Source organism: Nothobranchius furzeri, chromosome 2 (genome assembly GCF_043380555.1).
Source record: "Nothobranchius furzeri strain GRZ-AD chromosome 2, NfurGRZ-RIMD1, whole genome shotgun sequence".
NCBI classification, from domain to species: Eukaryota; Metazoa; Chordata; class Actinopteri; order Cyprinodontiformes; family Nothobranchiidae; genus Nothobranchius; species Nothobranchius furzeri.
In genome coordinates, this window is record NC_091742.1 from 60406063 (window position 1) to 60429132 (window position 23070).

The 23070-nt window shown below is 43.6% G+C and overlaps 1 protein-coding gene across 2 annotated transcripts; it reads right to left on the reverse strand.

Annotated features, from left to right (window-relative positions):
• Positions 1 to 842: 842 nt before the first annotated feature.
• slain1b (SLAIN motif family, member 1b) lies at positions 843 to 22792 on the reverse strand. 2 transcript variants are annotated; one of them, XM_054747672.2, is made up of 9 exons: positions 22272 to 22792; positions 17870 to 18006; positions 13360 to 13485; positions 13156 to 13275; positions 10861 to 11010; positions 10125 to 10481; positions 7688 to 7840; positions 1195 to 1495; positions 843 to 1110 (listed from the first exon to the last, which is right to left on the reverse strand). In XM_054747672.2, the coding sequence occupies exons 1-9, from the start codon at positions 22646 to 22648 to the stop codon at positions 1035 to 1037; spliced, it is 1797 nt and encodes a 598-aa protein (XP_054603647.2). In that variant the 5' UTR covers positions 22649 to 22792; the 3' UTR covers positions 843 to 1034. The 2 variants fall into 2 exon arrangements, with proteins under 2 accessions (XP_054603647.2, XP_054603646.2); XM_054747671.2 differs by having other exon boundaries at positions 13156 to 13278.
• Positions 22793 to 23070: the final 278 nt, after the last annotated feature.

Below are 23070 nucleotides of genomic sequence, written 5' to 3' on the forward strand. Positions count from 1 at the left end.
ACTCCTAGAAAGAAACAAAAATTCTCTTTTTTCACTAATAATAATCCCATTCGTGATTAACAGACTTGAGCATAACAGGTGGAGCACCCCTGGGTTACATAAAATTAAAAACTGACCACTAGATGGCACCTGAAACAACTTTATTACAAATATACATTCAGAATAACAAAGCATATACACAGAATTTATTAAGTTTTTATTAAAATGCTTCCCTTTTCATCACAGCAAAAAAAAAAAAAAAAAAGACCAAGCTAGGGAAGGATGTGCCTCCTTAGTGCATGAAAAACAAAAATAAGATTCAGGGTAAACGAAACACGAAAATATGCACAATTGTGAAGACCATCCCTTGAAAAACATAAATTAATTGCTGTACTCAATAAATGCAGAGTATCGTGAAAGAAGTGCACACGAGTTAACAAAACCAAAACAGTGGCATTTCGACAAAGTGCAAGAAGTTTGTGTTAGCACGCTCAAAATCTGGTGACAAAAAGTGAAACAACTTCCTCCCCAAAAACATTACGATATTCCCATTTAGGTCAGTAAAAAAAAAAAGTATTGCATTGGTTAGTACAAAGATATATGCACAGTGAAATTTGAACAGAAATATTAGATAGAAAAAAGATTAAAATGTGCCCAAATTAAGAGGAAACTTTAGCAGCATCAGCAGTGCTCGTTACCACAGCTACACACCTGATTAGTAGATAAAAACTGTAAAAGTGATTGACTTCATTAAAAACTGGCAGCCCTGTGTGCCGGTTTATATTACAGGTAACCAACAGCCAACAAGTTATTGCACAACTGGAGTCGGCTCACCTTTTGGCACATAATCACCGGTTGTGAAGCCGTTGTTTGCAGACAATAAATAAATAAATTACCCGCCTTCTCCGAAGAAATCCTTAACATTAAAATGCAGGATCTCAGATTTAAGGTCGTCTCAGTCCCTTTTTGGTAAAAAAAAAACAAAAAAAAACAACAACCTAGCTGTTGTGCAGCGAGTCACCCCAACCAGCAGGGTCTTGCTGCTGCCACGTCCATCAGTAGCAGCCATCTTTCCAGGCGCTGTCACGAAGGGCACTGAAGGTGGACAAGCTCTTTGGAGGCATTAATAAACTGAAAATAAGCACACACGTTTTATTTTTTTTCATTCTTCTGTTAATTCAGAAAGGAAAAGTTTCTGATCTCTGATGCGTTTACCTTCGTGCTGATTGGGCCACCTTGCTGCGGGGGCTGGAGCTTGTGGTGCCCACAAAGGAGGCAGGGCGTGGCAGGCTGCTGCGTGGCGTGGTGGGATTGGAGGAAGTCCCTCCGGCTGTAGGCTTATTGAGCAGGGGTATCCCACTGCTGCTGCTGACGTTGTTCAGACTCTGGAGGCTGGTGGAGGTCGAGCCCTTTATGGTGGGACTGACGTAGGCAGTGGCCTTCAGTGGTTGACGTGACAATGAGGCAAAATTTCCTACACTCTGGACCCTGTTTTGGAGCTGGCCTGGAGATGAGACTGACAAGTGACACATTGAGATAAATTAGAAATTTGTCAGACCTTCTTCCTGCCACTAAGTTAAAAGGAGGATCTTTTGTGATGTCATAGCTGTTTTTACAGGACCATAGCATTTGCAAAACGGGACTTGCCGCGGCTCCCTGGGGAGGATTTTGGCATTTATAGTAGCAAAGCTGAAGCTCGAACAAACTGCCATCAGACACCTCTCAAACCAAGACGGGATATAGGGAGGTCGCTATATTCGCGCAACGCCATGCCGGCATGGCGTGTTTATAGACATACCATTGCGGTAATATTACGCCGATTTGCCGGCATGGTGTGTCTTAAGAAAGCACCTTTATTAAAGAGGCTAGTGTTACATTGCATCACGGTAGAGTGTGGCAAGAAACAAGGCATTTGGCCTACAATTCGGTCGTTTGCATGTTTGGAGGAGGATTTAGAGAAGCAGATGGGTCACTCTTGCTGCGTGGTTGATTATTCAACCCGTGGGAGGCTTGATACATTTATTTAATGGAATTTCACAGCATCTGTCTGCATTCCTTCGTGGGGGCTTTAGTTGCTTGCAGCTCAAGGCTACCAGGGCATCAGATTCAGATAACAAGAATTTGTTTGGGTCAGGCTGAGATAATTTTCCTCTCTGCCTTCAGTCTTTAAACTGATCATTTCCAGTCCTTCAGTGAAGCCAATTTTGGGTTTTAAATTTGTCCATACCATCCGGTGACTCTCTCCGAGATGACATCCATTTTCCCACCAGGTGTGTCCCCTGTGGACATGTGGGAGCCCCCTGCTCATTTCTCATTGTTGAAAAAATCTTATCGATCGCATTGAATGACCAGTTTATCAAATCTATGGTTAGTAAAAAAAAAGTTTTTCAGAAGAAATGCAGAGAAGCACTCTGTGGGCAGACTGGACAAAGAGCCTTGGGAAAAAAAGATAAGGGAGCGAAAGAGGGAAGCGTCTGTACTCCTCGAGTGCCAGAAGAGAAGAAGACTCCGACTCCCTTTCATCACTGACAATGAGTGAAGAGGTAAACGTGTAAAACAACAACATTTAAAAAGGGTGAAAGTTTTATAACCGTTTGTTACAAATCAGTAAATGCATTTTGTCCTCATGGGCTCCTGTAGACGGAAACATGGCATCTAATATGGAGTCGCCCAGAGACTTGGACCCACTCCCACTGGCGCCACCGGTCCCTCCGACCCAGGCGCGCAGATAGGGTGGGGGATGGGGGGGGGGGGGGGGGGGGATCTGCCCCCCCAGATTCAGATCGACCCCGATTCGTCCCCCCCAACTAATGCCTGATTCATGCTTCTCCGTCTGCGTCAGTGCGGAGACACGTAACGTCCTTGCGGGCCTGCCGGAGAGCTCCGCAAGGACGGACGGAGTCGAGCTCTCTTTTCTAAACATCTGTCAGTCGAGAGGGACAACGCAAGCTTGTGATTGGTCAGGACGCCGCTGTTGTCTACAGCGCCGGCATTGCGCCCTCAAAAACATAAAGAGAGCCGAGGATAACAAGCGGCAGACACGGAGAAGCTGGAAGAATACCTCGCGAACAAACTAAAAACATGAACATTTAATTCTCCCGTGACTGGAGGAGTGAAAAGATGCGCAGCAAGCATTTTATTTGTGGACGGAAATGACCGGAAACCTGGGTTTAGAGGTGGCGAGCGCATGAAGAGGTGGAGGAGGATGAGAGACAAATTTGTCTAAGTTAAAAAAGTCTCTTATATACAAAAAACATAATATAAACACACTATCTTGGACCGGATACATGACAGGATACCACAGAACAGCGCTACACCCTCTGTTGTCCTGCCGGGCAATTGCTTTGCAACACTCTCCAGGAGACGGAGAAGCATGAGAGCAAAACGCTTCCGTCACTCTGTGCGTGTCTGTCCCTTGCGGAGCTGACGGAAAAGCATGAACCAGGCTTAAGGCCAGAAAGAAAACAAAATCGGAGGTTAAGTGCTTGAAGCTCCTTTTTCCAATTACATTGAATGCAGCATGACGTAAACAAACACCGACTCCAGAGGCGCCAAAGTGGTTGCTGCTAGGATGCAGGATGAGGCGAAAAAGGCAAGCAACGATTACTGCGTATTTAAAAAAGACCAACAGTGTAAGCAGGCGAGACCGATCTGTTTATGCATGTTGGTTCTAGTTTAAGTACGTTGTTGTCAGTGTTGGGACTTACTGTGGGCAGGGCAGCTGTGGCTACATCGTAGCTCATCAAGATCAGTGTGTGAATGGATGAATGATACATTGTAGTGTAAAGCGCTTTGGAGTCCTAACTCTGAGAGGCGCTATAAAAGTGCGGATCATTTATCATTTATAGTGTTGATCAAGCAGAGCTTTGTTGCCAGCGTTCTACTGCATAATGGCTTCAAACACGTATACAGGTGCTGGCCAGTAAATTAGAATATCATCAAAAGGTTGAAAATATTTCAGTAATTCCATTCAAAACGTGAAACTTGTACATTATATTCATGCAATGCACACAGACCAATGTATTTCCAATGTTCATTACATTTAAATTTGATATTCATAAGTGACAACTAATGAAAACTCCAAATTTGGTATCTCAAAAAATTAGAATATTCTGAAAAGGCTGAATATAGAAGACACCTGCTGCCACTCTAATCAGCTGATTTACTCAAAACACCTGCAAAGGCCTTTAAAAGGTCCCTCAGTCTTGTTTTGAAGGCACCACAATCATGGGGAAGACTTCTGACTTAACAGCTGTCCAAAAGACAATCATTGACACCTTGCACAAGGAGGGCAAGACACAAAAGGTGATTGCTAAAGAAGCTGGCTGTTCGCAGAGCTCTGTGTCCAAGCACATTAACAGACAGGCGAAGGGACGGAAAAAATGTGGTAGAAAAAAGTGTACAAGCTCTAGGGATAACCGCACCCTGCAGAGAATTGTGACGACAAACCCATTCAAAAATGTGGGGGAGATCCACAAAGAGTGGACTGCAGCTGGAGTCAGCGCTTCAAGAACCACCACGAGGAGACTCATGAAAGACATGGGATTCAGGTGTCGCATTCCGTGTGTCAAGCCACTCTTGAACATGAAACAGCGCAAGAAGCGTCTCGCCTGGGCCAAGGGCAAAAAGGACTGGACTGATGCTGAGTGGTCCAAAGTTATGTTTTCTGATGAAAGCAAGTTCTGCATTTCCTTTGGAAATCAAGGACCCAGAGTCTGGAGGAAGAGCGGAGAAGCACAGAATCCACGTTGCATGAGGTCCAGTGTAAAGTTTCCACCGTCAGTGATGGTGTGGGGTGCCATGTCATCTGCCGGTGTTGGCCCACTCTGTTTCCTGAGGTCCAGGGTCAATGCAGCCGTCTACCAGGAAGTTTTAGAGCACTTCATGCTTCCTGCTGCTGACCAACTTTATGGGGATGCAGACTTCACCTTTCAACAGGACTTGGCACCTGCACACAGTGCCAAAACCACCAGCACCTGGTTCAAGGACCATGGTATCCCTGTCCTTGATTGGCCAGCAAACTCGCCTGACCTTAACCCCATAGAAAATCTATGGGGTATTGTGAAGCGGAGGATGCAATACGCTAGACCCAACAATGCAGAGGAGCTGAAGACGACTATCAGAGCAACCTGGGCTCTCATAACACCTGAGCAGTGCCACAGACTGATCGAGTCCATGCCACGCCGCATTACTGCAGTTATTGAGGCAAAAGGAGCCCCGACTAAGTATTGAGTGCTATACATGCACATTCTTTTCATGTTCATTCTTTTCAGTTGGCCAACATTAGAGAAACAAACATTTTTTCATTGGCCTTTAGAATATTCTAATTTTCTGAGATACCAGATTTGATGTTTTCATTGGTTGTCACCTATAAATATCAAAATTAAACGTAATAAACATCGGAAATACATTGGTCTGTGTGCATTGCATGAATATAATGTACAAGTTTCACGTTTTGAATGGAATTACTGAAATATTTTCAACCTTTTGATGATATTCTAATTTACTGGCCAGCACCTGTATAATGGTGTTAGTTGTTACGTAAACCATTGGATGAAATTACACAAACTGACTGAGCTCTAGTTAAGGTGCTTGCAATAGTTTGTGTATGTGTACGTGCGTGTGTGTGTGTGTGTGTGTGTGGTGGGGGGTGGGGTACATTGGAACTTTGTCCCCCCCAGTTTGAAAATCCTATCTGCGCCCCTGTACGAAGCTGCTAATATTTCTCAACAACTGGGCATCACTTCATTCATTTTCAGCAACATTTTGATGGATATTTCCAGAAATTAATGGTAAAAACTACACATTGGCTCTTTAAAGCCATGAAAACACCGCACTGCACTTATGTAGCAATGCTGGGAGTAAATAAGCTGTTAAGTCACACGTAAATAGTAAATGGCCTGTATTTGATATAGCACCTTCTAGAGTACTGGAACCCCCCAAGGTGCTTTACAACACAATCAGTCATTCATCCATTCACACACACATTCACACGCTGGTGGTGATGAGCTACGATGTAGCCACAGCTGCCCTGGGGCGCACTGACAGAGGCGAGGCTGCCGAGCACTGGCACCACCGGTCCCTCTGACCACCACCAGCAGGCAACGTGGGTTAAGTGTCTTGCCCAAGGACACAACGACAGCGACAGACTGGGAGGGGGTCAAACCTGCAACCTTCCGATTACGGGGTGAGCACTTAACTCCTGTGCCACCGTCGCCCACAATGTAAGCAACACATTAATGAAATCACATCACTGCAATACTTTTATTTAGAAAATTAACAGAGATTTTACACTGAAACTGTGTGTGATTTCCTGTCTAGCCCTATGTTAACTGTGGAAATTGACATGTCCCAGAAACGGCTCATGGCAAAAATAGAACCCGATCCTATCTTTAGTGGCGTGGCGAGCTGCTTCTGGAAAGCGCCTGAAAATTGAAGTGTCGAGGCTGGTTTGAATCACCCCATAGCTGTTGCCCATGAAATAAATGTTAATTTCTCTACCATACGCCGTCTCCAAAGGCATTTCAGAGAATTTGGCATTACATCCAACAGGCCTCACAACCGCACAACAGCCCAGGACCTTCACATCCAGCATGCTCACCTCCAGGATCGCCTGAGACCAGCCACTCGGACAGCTGCAGCAACAATCGGCGTGCATAACCAGAGAATTTCTGCACAAACTGCCAGAAACAATCTCAGGGAAGCTCATCTGCAAGCTCGTCGTCCTCATCAGGGTCTGGACCTGACTGCGGTCTGTCATCGTAACCAACTTGAGTAGGCAAACACTCACATTCGATGGCGTTTGGCACGTTGGATAGGTGTTGTGTTCACAGATGAGTCCCGGTTTTCACTGTTTAGGGCAAATGGCAGACTGCATTTGTGGCGTCGTGTGGGTGAACGATTTGCTGATGTCAGCATTGTGGAATGAGTGGCCCATGGTGGCGGTGGGGTACTGGTATGGGCAGGTGTATGTTATGGACAACAAACACAAGGGCATTTTGTTGATGGCGTTGTAAATGCACAGTGGTACTGTGATGAGATCCTGAGACCCATTGTTGTGCCGTTCATCCACAACCATCACCTAATGTTGCAGCTTGATAACGCATGGCCCCATATGGCAAGGATCTGGACACAATTCCTGGAAGCTGAAAACATCCCAGTTCTTGCATGGCCAGCATACTCACCAAACATTGAGCATGTTTGGGATGCTCTGGATCGGTGTATACGACAGCGTGTTCCAGTTCCTGCCAATATTCAGCAACTTCATACGGCTGTTGAAGAGGAGTGGACCAACATCCCACATGCCACAATCAACAACCTGATAAACTTTATGCGACGGAGATGTGTTGCCCTGCATAAGGAAAATGGTGGCCACACCAGATACTGACCGGGTTTCTGCCCCACCACCCCCCATAAAGCAAAACTGTGCACATGTCAGGGTGTCCATTTATTGTGGGCAGTCTAAGGAACACTTGTACATTATTCATGCTGTCATCAGCCCCTTGATGTGCTACATCTGTGAGGTGGGATCTTGGTGCTCATTAACACACATGTAGACAGATTTCAGAACAATATTTCAGAGTCAAGGCTCTTTTGTGTATGCAGACACATTTTCAGATGTTTGAGTTCAGCTCATGAAAAATGGGAGCAAAAACAAAAGTGTTGCATTTATATTTTTGTTCAGTGTAGAAGTAACAGTGGTACTTACTGGAAGACTGCAGGCGGGTAAGCCCACTAGATGAGTCAAAGCTCTGGCTGTTACGAAGCAACGAAGCAGAAGAAGCAGTGGAATTGCTGGGAATGGGCACACTGGGCATGCTGGGAGCTCTGACAAGGTTAGGCATGCTTCTCCGCAACTTATCTAACAGGGATAAACAGAAATACCAACACAAACATGGATTAAACCCTTAAAGCAGATTGGGTTTTCATCTATAAATAAACTTATTACTGCCCTCAAAAAGAACTCAAAGACAGAAACACGTCACTTGGAGCCGTTGGCCGTAACTTTTTGGTTTTCCTCTCTTAAAGTTAACAGTCAACTTCTGACCAGCCCCCTCAGATTTACAGCCTAATCCCACCAAACTGACCTGAAGCACATGGAAGCCACAGATTAAAGATCAGTTGTACAAGAGGCTTAGACGGTTTTCATTAAGCAGCATCAGTCAGTCTCATCACTGCATGTCGACATACCTCAGACTGAGAAATTACCACAAAGAATCTTGTTCACAAGCTGCATTTTGTGTGTGTTTGAGGTGAACTGGTGTTCAAGTTTAGTAGGAAACTGCTGAGTCTGACTTGCTCTCATGTTCAGCAGGATGTCATAATGAAGGGGACCAAAAAACACACGTATTATAGCAAATCACACACACACACACACACACACACACACACACACACACACACACACACACACACACACACACACACACACACACACACACACACACACACACACACACACACACACACACACACACACACACACACACACACACACACACACACACACACACACACACACTTGAATAAGGACAAGCAAATTGGCAGATTTTTTACAACATTAATGTAGGATTTGTAGGATTTCCTTTTTCCACCTTCGGAATATTGCTAAGATAAGAAGCATCCTTTCCAGGAGTGATGCTGAAAAACTAGTTCATGCATTTATTACATCAAGACTGGATTACTGTAATTCATTACTCTCAGGAAGTCCACAGAATGTAGTTAAAAGTCTTCAGCTTGTCCAAAATGCTGCAGCTAGAGTTCTGATGATAATTAAAAAGAGAGATCATATCTCTCCTGTCTTAGCTTCCCTACATTGGCTACCTGTTAAATTCAGAATAGACTGTAAGATCCTTCTTCTCACATATAAAGCTCTTAATAATCAAGCTCCATCATACATCAGTGATCTGATTGTTCCATATGTTCCTAACCGAGCACTTCGCTCTCAGACTGCAGGTTTACTGGTGGTTCCCAGAATATCTAAAATTAGGATGGGAGGCAGATCTTTTAGTCATCAGGCTCCTCTCCTGTGGAACCAGCTCCCAGCTTTAGTCCATGAGGCAGACACCTTGTCTACTTTTAAGACTAGCCTTAAAACATTTTTATTTGATAGGGCCTGTGGTTAAAATCTGATGTTAGCCTAAATCTGGACAAGTGGGGGAGTAGAGGGAGGTGGAGTGTACAGTCGGTAAAGACGGCTCTCCCTTGCCCTGACTCCAACATGCCTCCATCTAAATAGGATAGATTAACCAGAGTTATCTCTGTAGTTATGCTGCTATAGGCTTAGACTGCTGGAGGATACACTGACCACTTTTCACACTCTACTGCTTTCTTCTACAGTCTGCTCTTTAACTGCATTATTTTGTGCAATTTCAGCTGTTAACTTTATTTTCTCTGTAAGTGTTTTTCTCCCCAGAAGAAGCTACAACGACGTTCTGCTGAGCTGTGGTGGCCTCATGGAGGGGGCCATCGACTAGCACACTGCTGCTAACCACTAAAACATTATCTCTCTCCTGATAATAATTTTTTGCTTTCCTTGATGTTTGATGTGCTACTACTAGTTTATCTGTTTAATTATAGATTCACTAGGATAAATACAATAAAGTTTAGCTTTCACCAAGTAGAATATTTACTAAGACATCACGGTGTAGCTATAGACGCATTGCTTGTGTGTGTGTGTCTGCTCTGTCTTCTCGATCCCCAGTGAGTCGTGGAGGATGGCTGCTTAAACTGAGCCAGGATCTTCTGGAGGTTTCTTCCTGTTAAAAGGGAGTTTTCCTCTCCACTGTCGCTTTGTGCTTGCTTAGTATGAGGATTGCTGTATAGTCACTGACACTAGTCAGTGACTTGATGCAATTTGCTGGGTTCCTTATTTAGGAAACATTATTTCTGATTGGCTTAATGAACTGACCTGAATTGGAATGTTTATTATGTGAAGTGCCTTGAGACGACTCTTGTCGTGATTTGGCGCTATATAAATAAACTTGAATCGAATTGAATTAATGTCAGTGAAGCCATTGTAAGACAGTTTGATTTTGGCTGCACTAAAACTAGCCTTTAGCTCATCAATCTAAATCTGAAGGTCAAAACCTCAGAAGAATCTTTTTCTATGTTGAATTGTTACAGAGAGAAAAGCTTTTCCTTACCTGACCCAGGTCTCAAGCCCTGATGCTCGGCTGAACAGAGGCTGCCCAGCCCCTGCGGCTGGACCGGGACCAGAGCTTGAAAGGCGAAGCCAGCGGAAGGGTACGGTGGGGTGGAGGGGGTGGAAGGAGGGGTGCACAGGGAACTGGTGCTTCTTCGCCAGTCTCGAATACTGGAGAAAGTGTGGGAGTGCGGCAGGCGGGTGAGGCGTGGCTGCGGTGGGGGCAGGAGCCCGTAATCTTCGTCGTCCTCCTCGTCTTCCTCCTCCAGGTCGGGGCCGGCGCTGAGCTGGAAGGTGAAGCTCTGGCTGCGGCGGTTGGCCAGGATGGACGACATGCTGGCGTAGTCCTGCCTTAGACCTTGGGGAGCCAGATATGAGGATTGGCGGGGGAAACAATAAAACATCACACACACACACACACACACACACACACACACACACACACACACACACACACACACACACACACACACACACACACACACACACACACACACACACACACACACACACACACACACACACACACACACACACACACACACACACAGTTATCACCCTCGAGGGTTAATGAAGCTGAAGTAGCGATGGGCTCTTAGGTCTGAAGTTAAATTATTAGAGGGGGACAACGGGGGACAGCAGAAAAGGGTCAAAAACCACTGAAGAGATCAGCCAGTTTAATTTAAAATAAACAAGTCATCTCTTAATCTCTGCACTTTCCCCAAACTCTGACTTACTCTCCTCCTGGAGCCGGGCCATAACCTGGACGTCCGTGAGGTCCTGCAGTTTGTATCCATAGTGGATGGAGTCGTCCTCCACCTCCGACGCACCGAGGTCACTGTCCACCGATGACTGCGGGCTGAGGGCAGAACGCTGAATGCTGCAGCCTTCAAATGGAAACAATCACTTAAAAATTCATTAAACAGGTCGTTCTGATGTGAAATGTGTTTATGTCCTTTTGCAGCAGACAGTTGCGTTGCTAGCAAACTTTCTGCATGTAACTTATTAAAAAAGGGTCTGTTGCAACAGCTGTTGGGACAAAATTCTTGTGGTACGCACTTTGGACACCCCTGGAACAGAACCTGTTGATCTGCCAAAGCAGAGAGCTCACCGACTCATCTCGTTCTATCAGAAAGACTGAGAACAGTCTATTTTAGATGTGACACACTCTGAACCTGATCACTTCCTGTCTGATGGTAGTGTGTAAAGCTGAAGCTAATGTCTCTGTGTTCTGCTAGCATGACTTTGACGTGAGCTAGTGAGCTAATCTGCCAATTTAATCACTACGTGGTTTTTAACTGTGGATAGTGTAGCAGAGCAGAATTACTCTAAAACAACAATAAAATGAATTAGCAACACAGTGGCAGCAAACTATACGGTACTATCAGTAAATAAGGCAATAGCATATTAGCGTTAGATGCTTTATGCTAATATGTTTGTAATAATGCTAATCTAGTTCCACAGTTGGTAAGGTAATGCTAAACTTACAGTAGAGGCATGTTAGGATAGTTAGGCATATGACTTGTCTTTCATAAAAAAACAGCAGGCTCAGAGTGTGTCATATCTTAAATGGTCCAGGTGGAAAAATGCTCTGTTCTCAGTCTTTATGAGACATGATGATGGTACGTTCCCTCAGTTTGGGTACCAGGTTTAAATCCTTCACTGTTTAAACACATATTACCCCATCTGTTATGCCACACCCTCCATTGCAAAACGTTGTACAACCTGAATAAAAATTTGTTCAAAGTATTATTTAGTCTACATTTTCTATTGTACATCAATGTTTTGATAAAAGGATAGTGAGTGTATTATTTAGTGACTTGAAATACATAAATAAACAGTGAAAAGCCTTGGTAACATGATTTTTTGATGCATCAACTACACATATTTCCACAAGGATTCATGATTGAAACATCAGACCTAACCAGCCATAGTCTAACCAGCTCAGTGGTCTAGTGGTAGAGTGTCCACCCTGGGAGATCGGCAGAGGTGTGACCAAGTCACTGCTCTGCAAGTCACAAGTAAGTCACAAGTCTTTCCAGTCAAGTCTCGAGTCAAGACCAAGTCAAAGACAACCAAGTCCATGTCGAGTCCAAAGTCAATGATGTGGAAGTCCAAGTCAAGTCCAAGTCCTTAATGTTGAAATTTCAAGTCATAATCAAGTCATCTGTCCAACTTCAATTTAATGACGATGACAATAAATAAATTCCAGAAATAAAGCTTCTTAACTGGTTATAAACAAAGTGCTGCTGCATTTAGCAGTACAAGATCACACCCAGAACCAAGAATGATTTATGATTTTTGTCCATGTTGAGTCACTTTTGAGCTAAAATATCAAATAGGCCCAAGTCATCATCTAGTCAACAGGTGCAAGTCAATTGACGTCGCAAGTAATTGGCATTCAAGTCCGAGTAAAGTCATAAGTCTTAATAGATTTTATCAAGTCAAGTCAGTAAATTGACGACTCGAGTCTGACTCAAGTCCAAGTCATGTGACTCGAGTCCACACCTCTGGAGATTGGGGTTCAAATCCCAGTTGGGTCATACCAAAGACTTTAAAAATTGGACCCAATGCCTCCCTGCTTGAGACTCAGCTTTAAGGGGGATATTATTTCCGAGCGCAGCCAATGCTGCAGCTCAAACCCCCCCCATGGGGATAGGTCAAATGCGGAGATGTAATTTCACCAGTGTGTGATCTGACTATGGGACTTGAAATGAGAACACGCCCCGACTGTCTGATGCTATATTTTACTGCCATGGAAAACCCCTCCAGGGATTGCCTGTAGCTGCTGGTTTCTGCTGAGTTTCCACGCATCGCGACCTCTCATTACTCCCTGCAGCTTTGGGCTCCTGCCGATTGTTTTCCATCACTAATAATGAAATCTGTTTCTATCCCCCAACACAATTGCATTTACCGAGTAGGCCGCCCCTTATCCCTCCTCTGCTACATTTTCCATGAGAGGATGTGTGAACTACGTGCAACAAGCTGCAGTTTGACCCAGTTTTGTGCACACCAATAAAAACAAATCTTACTTCGAGTGGCTCGGTGAGGGAGGAAGGTGGGCGTCCTCTCAGTTACGGGGGAGAGCTTCTTCCCAACGGGGCTTAAGGTGCAATTGAGGACAGGGTGGAGGGGGTAGGAAAGGGATGGAGCTACTGCAGGAAGGGCAAAAACACCAGAAACAAGATCAAACATCAAATAAATCAATAGATAATGAAAATCTTCTGTTAGGGTACCAGTAGATTGAGGGGTGGAGCAAGATTTAGCTGAGGGGGACGAGTTGATGGAAGATTCTTCGGTGACTAGAGAGGAGCCAGGAGAGGAAGTGGTGGGTAAGGAGAGGGAACTACGCCACCTAGAGACTGAGGAGGAGGAGGAGGAGAGGGAGTTAAAAGTCTTATGTTAGAAAATTTGTTTTACAGCAAAATGTATTTTCTTAATACACTAAAAGCAGGCATTGTGTCCTAGTGGATCACCGCATCCATAAGCTGGTGCATGCACACACGCAGTTACCTCACCAGTGGAGTCTGTCACTTGCAGTTCTATTTAGACTATAGACAAAGCTTTATTCAGCACAACAAAAGTGCTCAGACTGCAGCTGTACCTGCCGCTGGCCGTCTCCATCTCCATCCCCCCACCCCCACCCACCCCCACCCCACACCCCCGCCCTCTCTACCGCTGAACATAAGCCACTTAGCCACAAAAGAAACTTCTTTCATGTAAATCGTTACTATAGCAACAGATCAAACGTCTGGCATACAGAGATTGTAGGCGGAGGCGGTAGGAGGGTTTCTCTGCAGCTTTGAGATGAACACACACTCATACACGACTGATGTAATGGCATGAGCAGCTGCCGAAACTTCCGAGTTGGAAAACGGAGGATTTGGATGGCATTCACTCAAAGTTTCTAATAAAACTAAGTCAGCTGCTGTGTTTGGGTGAGTCGCGAGGCTCAGTCGTTTCTGCATTACAGAAAATATAGTTAACAAAACACGAGAACAGGGCTGGGCAATAAATCGAAAATGTATCGTTATCAAAATCTAACCAGTACCATTTTCCCCATGTCAATAAATTCTGTAATAAAAAAATGTAAAGGTGTGTGTAGGCTGACAATATTCATGTCCCTTCAGGAAGCTGTACCTAGCCTAGTGAACCAGACCAAATTCTGGCTTTTCAAATTTGGTCCAGGAACCTCCGCGGACCCTAGCAGCCTTCTGGCTGGCCAATCACAGCTTTCTATAGTTGTTTACAACCAATAGAGCGCTGTTATTGGTCCACAGTGGTGGAGTATATGTATATAAAACTAAAACAAATCAAACAGTGTCAATATTTTGTTTAACCACCTTTTTATTTAACAACAGCCTTGAAACTGTTGGGATACTTCTCCATCAACTTTGTACATCTAGCATGAGCAATATCAGCCTATTCTTTTACAAAACTGCCGAGGTTCATTCAGATTGAATGGTAGGTGTTCGTGACTGCAATCTTCAAATTTCTCCACAGATTTTCAGAGATTTAGCATCTGGGATCTGACTTTCTTCTCTTTTTGATTGTTGCCATTTTGAAAGGTCAATTTTCTGCACAACTTCAACTCAAAGAGCAAGTTTGCTGATAAGCTTTAGAAATGATTATCTAATTGGGTTGTAGACGTGTGTAGTCATTTTTGCATGCTTTATTACGATTTGAAAGTTCTGCCTAAACTCCTTATTGTGCCCTCTTCAGGTTAAAACTCCTCACTACATTGAATTTGAATCAGCCATTGTTATTGGCTAAGAGTAGCCAGTGATGTTGTTGGTACCATGTCACATGACTGCACTGAACTTGCTGCAGCTGAGTCTCAGTGTTGTGGATTTGCTAATGCTAACGGTTAGCTTCTACTAGTGAAAACATTCTCTGCTGTTTCCTGAATGCGTCATTTGGAATCGTAGGATGTCCAAGGAATGTCTCCACCTTTCTCGCCTCTGACTGGTTGGAAAGGCTCTCCTACGATTGGTTGTTTCATGTAAGAGGAAACAGTCTCCCTAGCTGCAGGGTTTTTATATTTACAGTCAGATCTCTAAAGAAAATGTGAACTCATCGCTAGGGATGGGTACCGAATTCGGTACTTTTTAAGGTACCGATTGAATTCCATAGTACCGACCGAGCACCGATTCATGTCATTTCAAACTGTGCCTCGTTTCGGTACCCGTCCTTCATAACGAGAACTTGCCTAGACAGCTGCGCATGTGCAAGAGCGTTATGTCGTCGCTCGCTGCGAGCCAGTTGTAAACAGAGCAGCATGGTAGAAAGGATGCACGCTAAAGCTTGGGTCCATTTCACTAAATGTGATGGGTAACTGGGTGATGATGAAACCAGCGACAACAATCTAAGTGTGACATCATCATCTTAATCTGCTCCCGTAGGTAAATAAAATGTTTAAGATAACGTTAGCTTGATATGTTAGCTTTTGTTTCGCTAATGGTGCGTTCGCTTTCTCCTCGTAACTCAGAATTTCCGACTAGAATAACATGAACATGCTCTAAAGTTTGGCTTCACTTTACTAAATGCGACAGGTGATTGGGTGAAGATGAAACCAGCGACAACAATCTAAGTGTGAGGCATCATCGTTTTAATCTGCTCCAGCAGCAAAATAAACTGTTTAAGATAACGTTAGCTTGATAAATTAGCTTCCATTGCCACCATTGTTATCAGCTAATGGTGCGTTCGCCTTCTTTTCGGAAATTCTAACTTCCCAGTAGAAAAAATCAAAGAAAAGGGACGGCAAAAGGAATGAAGATACACAGTAAATTTAGTTCACAGTAAAGATGTTTGCTTCAGTTTAATTATCAGCTTATAAAACTACAAGGTCGATGTTAAAATACAAACAGTTTAATGTTATTTATCGTGATATTTATCAAATATGGTTATATATTGAGAAAAATATATATTTAATTATAAAAGAGAATTAAAATAATAAACACTCAAAAGTATTGAAAACTGGTACCGTTAAGTACCGGTATCGATTCCTAGGTACCGGGAATTCGTACCGAATCGATTCAAATGTCAAAGGTACCCATCCCTAGTTTCTGTCCTCTTTTGCAACGAACCACTTTCAGTTTATAAAGTCAACTCTGAGTCAAAGGGTAACCATGGAAACAGTGTTTTCTACTCTCAAACATGTAGCCATTTGACTGTGTTCTAACAAATGTTTTGTTTCCTGTTTTACTTCCTAAAATCTCGTTCTCGCCGCTGTTGAAGCCTCTCCTCGCACGTGAAAGACTCTGCAATGACATGTGCTCATCAGGTGACCCTGGACTGATCTGCCTAATGTGTGGGCAGATTACAGACATTCAGCTTTCCTGTTGTGCTGAGCCTCAGAGATAATCCAACTTCAGACTGATAGTCTCTGGAGCACTTTGACTACTAGCTTCCTGCTCTCGGGTCTGAACACGTAATCCTCAATTTCTCCAAAATAGCTGAAAAGCTCATTTTAGGAAAGAAATGACAAGTCCTCAATGAGCTAAGCTGCTCTGTACGACCGACACACACACACACACACACACACACACACACACACACACACACACACACACACACACACACACACACACACACACACACACACACACACACACACACACACACACACACACACACACACGAGAGAATGCTCTTTTGACCAGCTAGAGATGTGCATTCATGAATGGAGGCGTTGCTTTCGGATGTAAACACAGAAGCGGTGAGAGCGGCTTAAGGTGCGATACATTTATCAGCCTCTAGACCAGGGGTGTCAAATATGCGGCCCGCGGGCCGAATCCGGCCCGCAAGCGGGTTAAATCCGGCCTGCGAGATGGCTGTGTAAACTTTATTTTCATACTTTACAATGTAGAGTGAAAATAAACTTATCTTTGTGAGCAAGTTTTCTCTGTAATGAGTATAAATAAAACAAAGCTGCACTCAAGGCTCACACAAGAACTTGAATCACATCCTGAAGTTGGCCGCCACTCAGGATGTGACTTCTGATATTGATGTTCTGGTAAAAGCTAAAAGATGTAAAGTAAAATGAGTCAAATATACTTTAAGTGCTGCATGAAACTGATCTTGCCATGTGATATGTAAGCTCTTTGAATCACTAAGGAATGTTTTTTTTATGTGATTTTTTTTCTTCAAATTTTCAAGTACACTTCAAGTGTTGTACTTGTACTACACTGTCCTCAGGCTCCAGCCTTGTTTTATATTGATTGTATTAAAACAAAGAAAACAATCTGAAGTTTTTTTTTTTTTTTTTTTTTACCGGTCCGGCCCACTTGGGACTAGATTTCCCTCAATGTGGCCCCTGAGCTAAAATGAGTTTGACACCCCTGCTCTAGATGGTGTCATCAGATTAAAAAATACCCTTATTGTAGCTTTAATGCCAATATTGACTGGACTATTATTCAGGATGGTTCTCGCTGTAGAAGTTTCTGGATTTTTATAACAAAACTGAAGCCATGTTTTAATTTGGATGGTAAATAAATGCTTAATGGAGACAAATCAGGGCCATTCATTCTATTATCAAACATCTAAATGCTATTAGCCAGTTTTTCTAGCCAAATAACACTATTTAACTAAATAACAAAGTTAATAATGCTCTAAATTACCAATTTTTTTCACATCAGAAGTTACATTTACATGGCTGAACATAAAAAAACAAACCAAATTTCCTCAAGACGTGCTCAGAATGGTTCGACCCAAGTGATTTGCTCCTTCTCTCCACGTCAGACTCACCTTGTTCTAGTTGGAGGCACAGCGACCTCCTGGCGGTCTCCACCTCAGACTTGGGTCCATCCAGAAACTGTCGGCACCACTGCAGAGGTGTGAGGGCACCGTTTGTGGTCTCTGGAGCCTTGGACGTCACGTATAACCTAAAAAACAGAAAACACGCATGTAAGAGTCTGCAGAGGCTTCTAACAGGAGCACGTGAATGAGAATACAATCAATGGTTCTAAAAGTAAACACAAGGCTAAGTTTGATGTTTGACAGGATACGATCACTTCAGTGGTCCAATGTGAACCAATAAAAGTTCAGAACAGAACAAAAGAATCAGTAGATCTTCTAAAATACAAAATATTGTATGTTTTTGAGACTGAAGCAGCGTTGTTTAAACTTAAAGTGACACTGTATAGTTTTTACCATTAGTCTCTGAAAATATCTATCGAAATGTTGTAAATTAATTAAAAGATGCCCAGTTTTTAAAAAATATTGGCAGTTTCATAACATGTAGCCTTATTACTTGTTACCACTCCCACCTCTAAAACATGGGAGTGGGCCCAAGTCTCTGGATGCCATGTTTCCTTCTACGGTAGCCCGTGAGGACAAAACAGATTTACTGATCTGTAAGTTACAAAACTTTCCCCACTAATAAACGTTGTTGTTTTACACATTTACCTCTTCACTCATTACCAGTGATGAAAGGGAATCTGATGTTCTTGTTATTTTGCTGGAGGCTGTGCTCCCAGGGACTTTTGACCCTAATGGCTATGGCCCAATCTCAACACTCGCACATGCGCCCTGCGGACTTCAGCAAAGTGCACTTGGAGAAAGTGCACTGTAAGGCTTCGAGTGTGTAGTACACAAGTGTGCAAATAATTGCCGAATTGAGAGAGGGAGCATTGCGTCATCGACCACAACACATGCCGGGACGCTGGTCGCTGATACTTAAAAAAAAAAAGAAGCCTTTAACAACTTTCAAACAAACAACCAACCAGTTATTTGAAATTAATTTACGTTCATTTCTGCTTTGTCTAAAACATTCAGAGCATCAACTGATCGTCCTAAAATGAACTACTTTCATTAGAATATACGTATGTTCAGAAAAAGAACACGAGCCCTTTCTTTCGTAGCAATGGATTGTGGGTAATACCCATCACTCAAGTCCGCATCACTGAGAACTTGGGTGAAGTGCGCATCAAGGGTTCAAAAGGGGCGTGAGCAACTTCCGCACTAGAAAATCGGGACACCCTACGCACTCGCACCCCTGGTCGGGATCGCGCATTCGAAGGGCGCAAGGGTGGAAGTGTGAGTATTGGGATTGGGCCCATGTTGATCAGGTCTTACTTGAACACAAAACTACTGCTTGCTTGCAATGATTTAGATATGTACTGCCCCCTATCGCCAGGGAAATCACACACCCGTCACTTTAATGAAGGGTAAGAAGAGAAGGTACTTGTGACCAAAACGCTACTTTTTGTGGATGTCCTACGACTAATGCAGTTTTTTATTATTTAGAATGTTTCATCACAGAATAATCTAAATAAAATACAACTGCACTCACAGCTGAAACGCTGAATGGGTTCAACACCCCATCTGAAGGAAAAACCTTCAGTCTGAAGAGCAGAAAACTGAACCATGACATTTCCATTTCCTACAAACCATTCACAACATTCGTGCTGCAATGTTTATTTTATTGGGACGTTTAAGAACAGGCCAAATCTCTGAGGCAGTAAAGGAATTAGATTCTTACTGGAATGCTTTGAAATGTGCACTTCATACGTGGACATGCAGTTCACAACCAGGAAATGTAGTGTAAAAATTGTGGATAGCATGTTTTGCATGTAAATATCTGAAGAGTTAGTATATCTTTATCAAAATGTGTTTTTGAGAAGAAAACTTTCCATTTGGCCAGTCGTGTTTTGTAGGAGTGAATCTGTGTTGAGTTCAGAACAAGTATCTGATGTATGGGTGAGAGCTTTAGCGATTGAAAATAACTGTAAAGCCAAATCTCATGTTGTCCTTTTTGGACTTCATGAATCTTTTCCCATTTTGAGGTTGCCTAAACGTTGAAAGGAAAAAAAAAAGGGGTAAACGACTGCATTAAACACTTCTTCCTATTTCTGATCGCTTCCTGTTGCACTTTCCTCAAACAGAAGCAGACTAAAACCTCACCAAAACAACTTCTAAAGAGGTAAAGAGTCACGATTGTAGAAGCAGCTTAAACTAAACAGGTTTTAAGTTTCCACACACATAATCTGTTCATTCACTGCCTTTACTCAAATCTTCTTTTTGTGCCAAATAACTTATCTCCTCTTGGCTTGAAGCTTCTACAGTAAAAAAAAAAAAAAGCCTGCTCTGCTCAGAAGTGGATCAGATTATTCCGACAGCTCTGAACTCTCGCTCCTCGGTTCTGCTGTGCAGGCACCAAAAGATCGGTCTGAATTATAGATTAAAAACCTGCGCTGACATCAGCTGAGAATTTGGCTCGAAGGAGACAGAGGGACCACGCACTCCCACAACTTCTGTGTACTTCTACGTATTTCGGGACACGTGCGTCTCAGTAGTACAAATAAGAAAACTAATCCAATCAGCAAAAACGGTCTCCGAGCAGAAAACCTTTAAGTCTTGTTGCATCTGCTACTTTTCAGACAAGCATACAAACATGGGGGTGGCAGTGATATGGTCTGGGGTTGACTTACTGTAACCAATTAATCCACTACTTCTGTATGTTCATTTACATATTCTGTCTACCACAGAGATGTCAAATGTATTCACATCCCTTGCTCAGGTCAATATAGATATTAGAGTTTTAAAGGGATACTAGGCTTGTTTTTAGCACCCCCTTGTGTCTGTTAGCAAAAACAAAAGAAAAAGAATCATATCCTTGTCTTGCTTTTGTCTTTTAACACCTTAACCTAACAACTGAAATGTCTCCCCAGCCTTCCTTAGTGTCTACAGGACTGATTCATCACTAAATTAAACGAAGCAACTGTGTTTATGATCGAAAAACGTGCTGGAACCAGACTCCAGCGCTAGCATGTCAGCTCCGCTTTACGAATGTGGCAAGGTGGATAAACGAGGGCCCGGGTGGGATTCGATCCCCAGACTCCCGGGTGAGAGTCATACGCTCTAACCAGTCAGCCAAAGGGACATCCCCTTGGCCAAGTAGCCAGGGCGCATTATCTATCGGGACACTGTGACAGGACACTCACACTGCCACATCTTCCCCCCTCTTTCCACAAGCACGTCTTCGTGCTCCCGCGCAGGCTGCCACAAACTTCACATCCATGGACCTACTTGACAGTACTACATGGATCCTACCAACAACACCAAATGTGGCAAGGTGGAGAAACGAGGGCCCGGGTGGGATTCGATCCCCAGACTCCCGGGTGAGAGTCATACGCTCTAACCAGTCAGCCAAAGGAACATCGCCTTGGCCAAGTAGCCAGGGCGCATGATCAATCGGGACACTGTGACAGGACACTCACACTGCCACACAAATGCCAACAGGGACCGGAGCGCTACTCTGAAGTTGCAGGTGCGGTTTTCTGGCCACTGAGGGTGGTGGTGACATTTCATTAACTCTTTAAAGGATCATTTTAGTACATACTGGCTCAAGAAAAGGATTTAAACATATGAAAGAGTAGCATAGCATCCCTTTAAAGACTTTTTTAGAAGTTGAAGTACCAATTCAAGATTTTTACTCAAGTAAAAGTGAATAAGTGCATATTTTAAAATGACTTAAAGTATAAACATAATGCAAGTAAATAAATAACATTAGGTAAGCTGCGTCACACCAGACCTCAACCCAAACAAACACTTTTACTGAAGGCCATAAAGACTGAAACATAAAAATCAACGTTCACAAATTTGGGATAAACTAAGCTACATGTTTTAGCCACCTATTTGCTCTTTGAGATGCAAATACATTCAAACATTTGTAGATTGTACAAACCAACTGGCTATCAGAATATATGGTCCAACTGCAATAAAATTCACTGATCCAGACAGTTTACATGACAAGCCTACATTTAATAGGGTAATAAGGATATCTTGATAAGTGATGGAGGAGAAAGTATACAGGTAAATGAGTGAAAATGTAAGTAGTAGAAGTAAAAAGAATTTGATCTACCAAAGAGTGGAAATAAATCTGATGTTAAAATGATTATGAAGCCATACCACAAAAATCCTCCAAAATGGCCTTTTTGACAGTAAAAATAAACTCCTACACAGGTCGGATGACTTATTTTGCAAGTTTTTTTTTCTTTCCATCCCAAAAAATTAATTTGCATAAAGATGATTTATGCAGACGGAAGGATGCTTTGCAGAAGTTATTCGGATCAAAGTGGAAAAGCAGGCACACAGGAGCTGACGCGAAAAGCAACAAATGGTTCAGATGTGAAACAAAGACAGTTACCATGTTTCATCAGATTCGTCTGAGCAGCTCAGAGAATCCAAATCTAACAGCTCCAGCTCATCCAGAACCGATGGTTCGGATGGGTCCTCTTCCTCCTCACCGTCAGCTCCTTCCTCCGCGCTGTGAGAGTGGAAATAGTCAAAGGGATCCTCTGAGGGAGAAAGGGAGCCCAAGGTCGACCGACAAAGCAGAGTGGGGAGCGGGCTGGGAAGGCAGTATGCCTCGGAAGGGAGCACAGGCGGGCCGGCCCGGCTCCGGAGCTGCTCGTTCTGCAGCTCCAGCTTCCGAACCAGCGCCTGCAGCTTCTTTACCTCCAGCTCGGCCTTTAGTGTGTTGCTGTCCGTCATGACAGCGGGGTTCAGCACGGCTGCCTCCATGGGTGCGGAATCCTAATCCGGTTAGCCGCCCACCCCTTTCCCCCGCGCACCTCCACGTTGGAGCAGAAATGGAGGACAGGTGCGGCCGGGATGCTGCGTCAGCGGCGGCCGGTCACTGGTGTGTGTGAGCCGTCTGTCTGGAGGCTCACAATAAGACTCCTCCTCTCCACTAAACACACCCACGCGTGTCAGCACCTACCTCCTCCAAACAAAGATGATCACAGGTGAAAGATTCACCTGTCACACCGAGCCCGCCCGCGGCCCAGCGTCCGAACTTGACCAGGAGATCAGTTTTATATTTAAACCACGAAACTTCTAAACAAATACGCTGTTGTTTGATCCGTGAAAAATTATGGGCAAAAAATTAGATTTACTTGTTTACTTGTTTTACTTAATTGATGACCTGAGTGAGCGAGCAGGTA

What these genes read in the sequence shown, in the direction of transcription:
- slain1b (XM_054747671.2), bottom strand. Translation starts at nt 22,648, where the DNA reads ATGGAGGCAGCCGTGCTGAACCCCGCTGTCATGACGGACAGCAACACA. An exon ending in GGCCCGGCTCCAGGAGGAGA is followed by an intron (nt 10,482 to 10,860) that starts GTAAGTCAGAGT and finishes TGGCTCCCCAAG; the next exon opens with GTCTAAGGCAGGACTACGCC. An exon ending in GGGCTTGAGACCTGGGTCAG is followed by an intron (nt 7,841 to 10,124) that starts GTAAGGAAAAGC and finishes TATCCCTGTTAG; the next exon opens with ATAAGTTGCGGAGAAGCATG.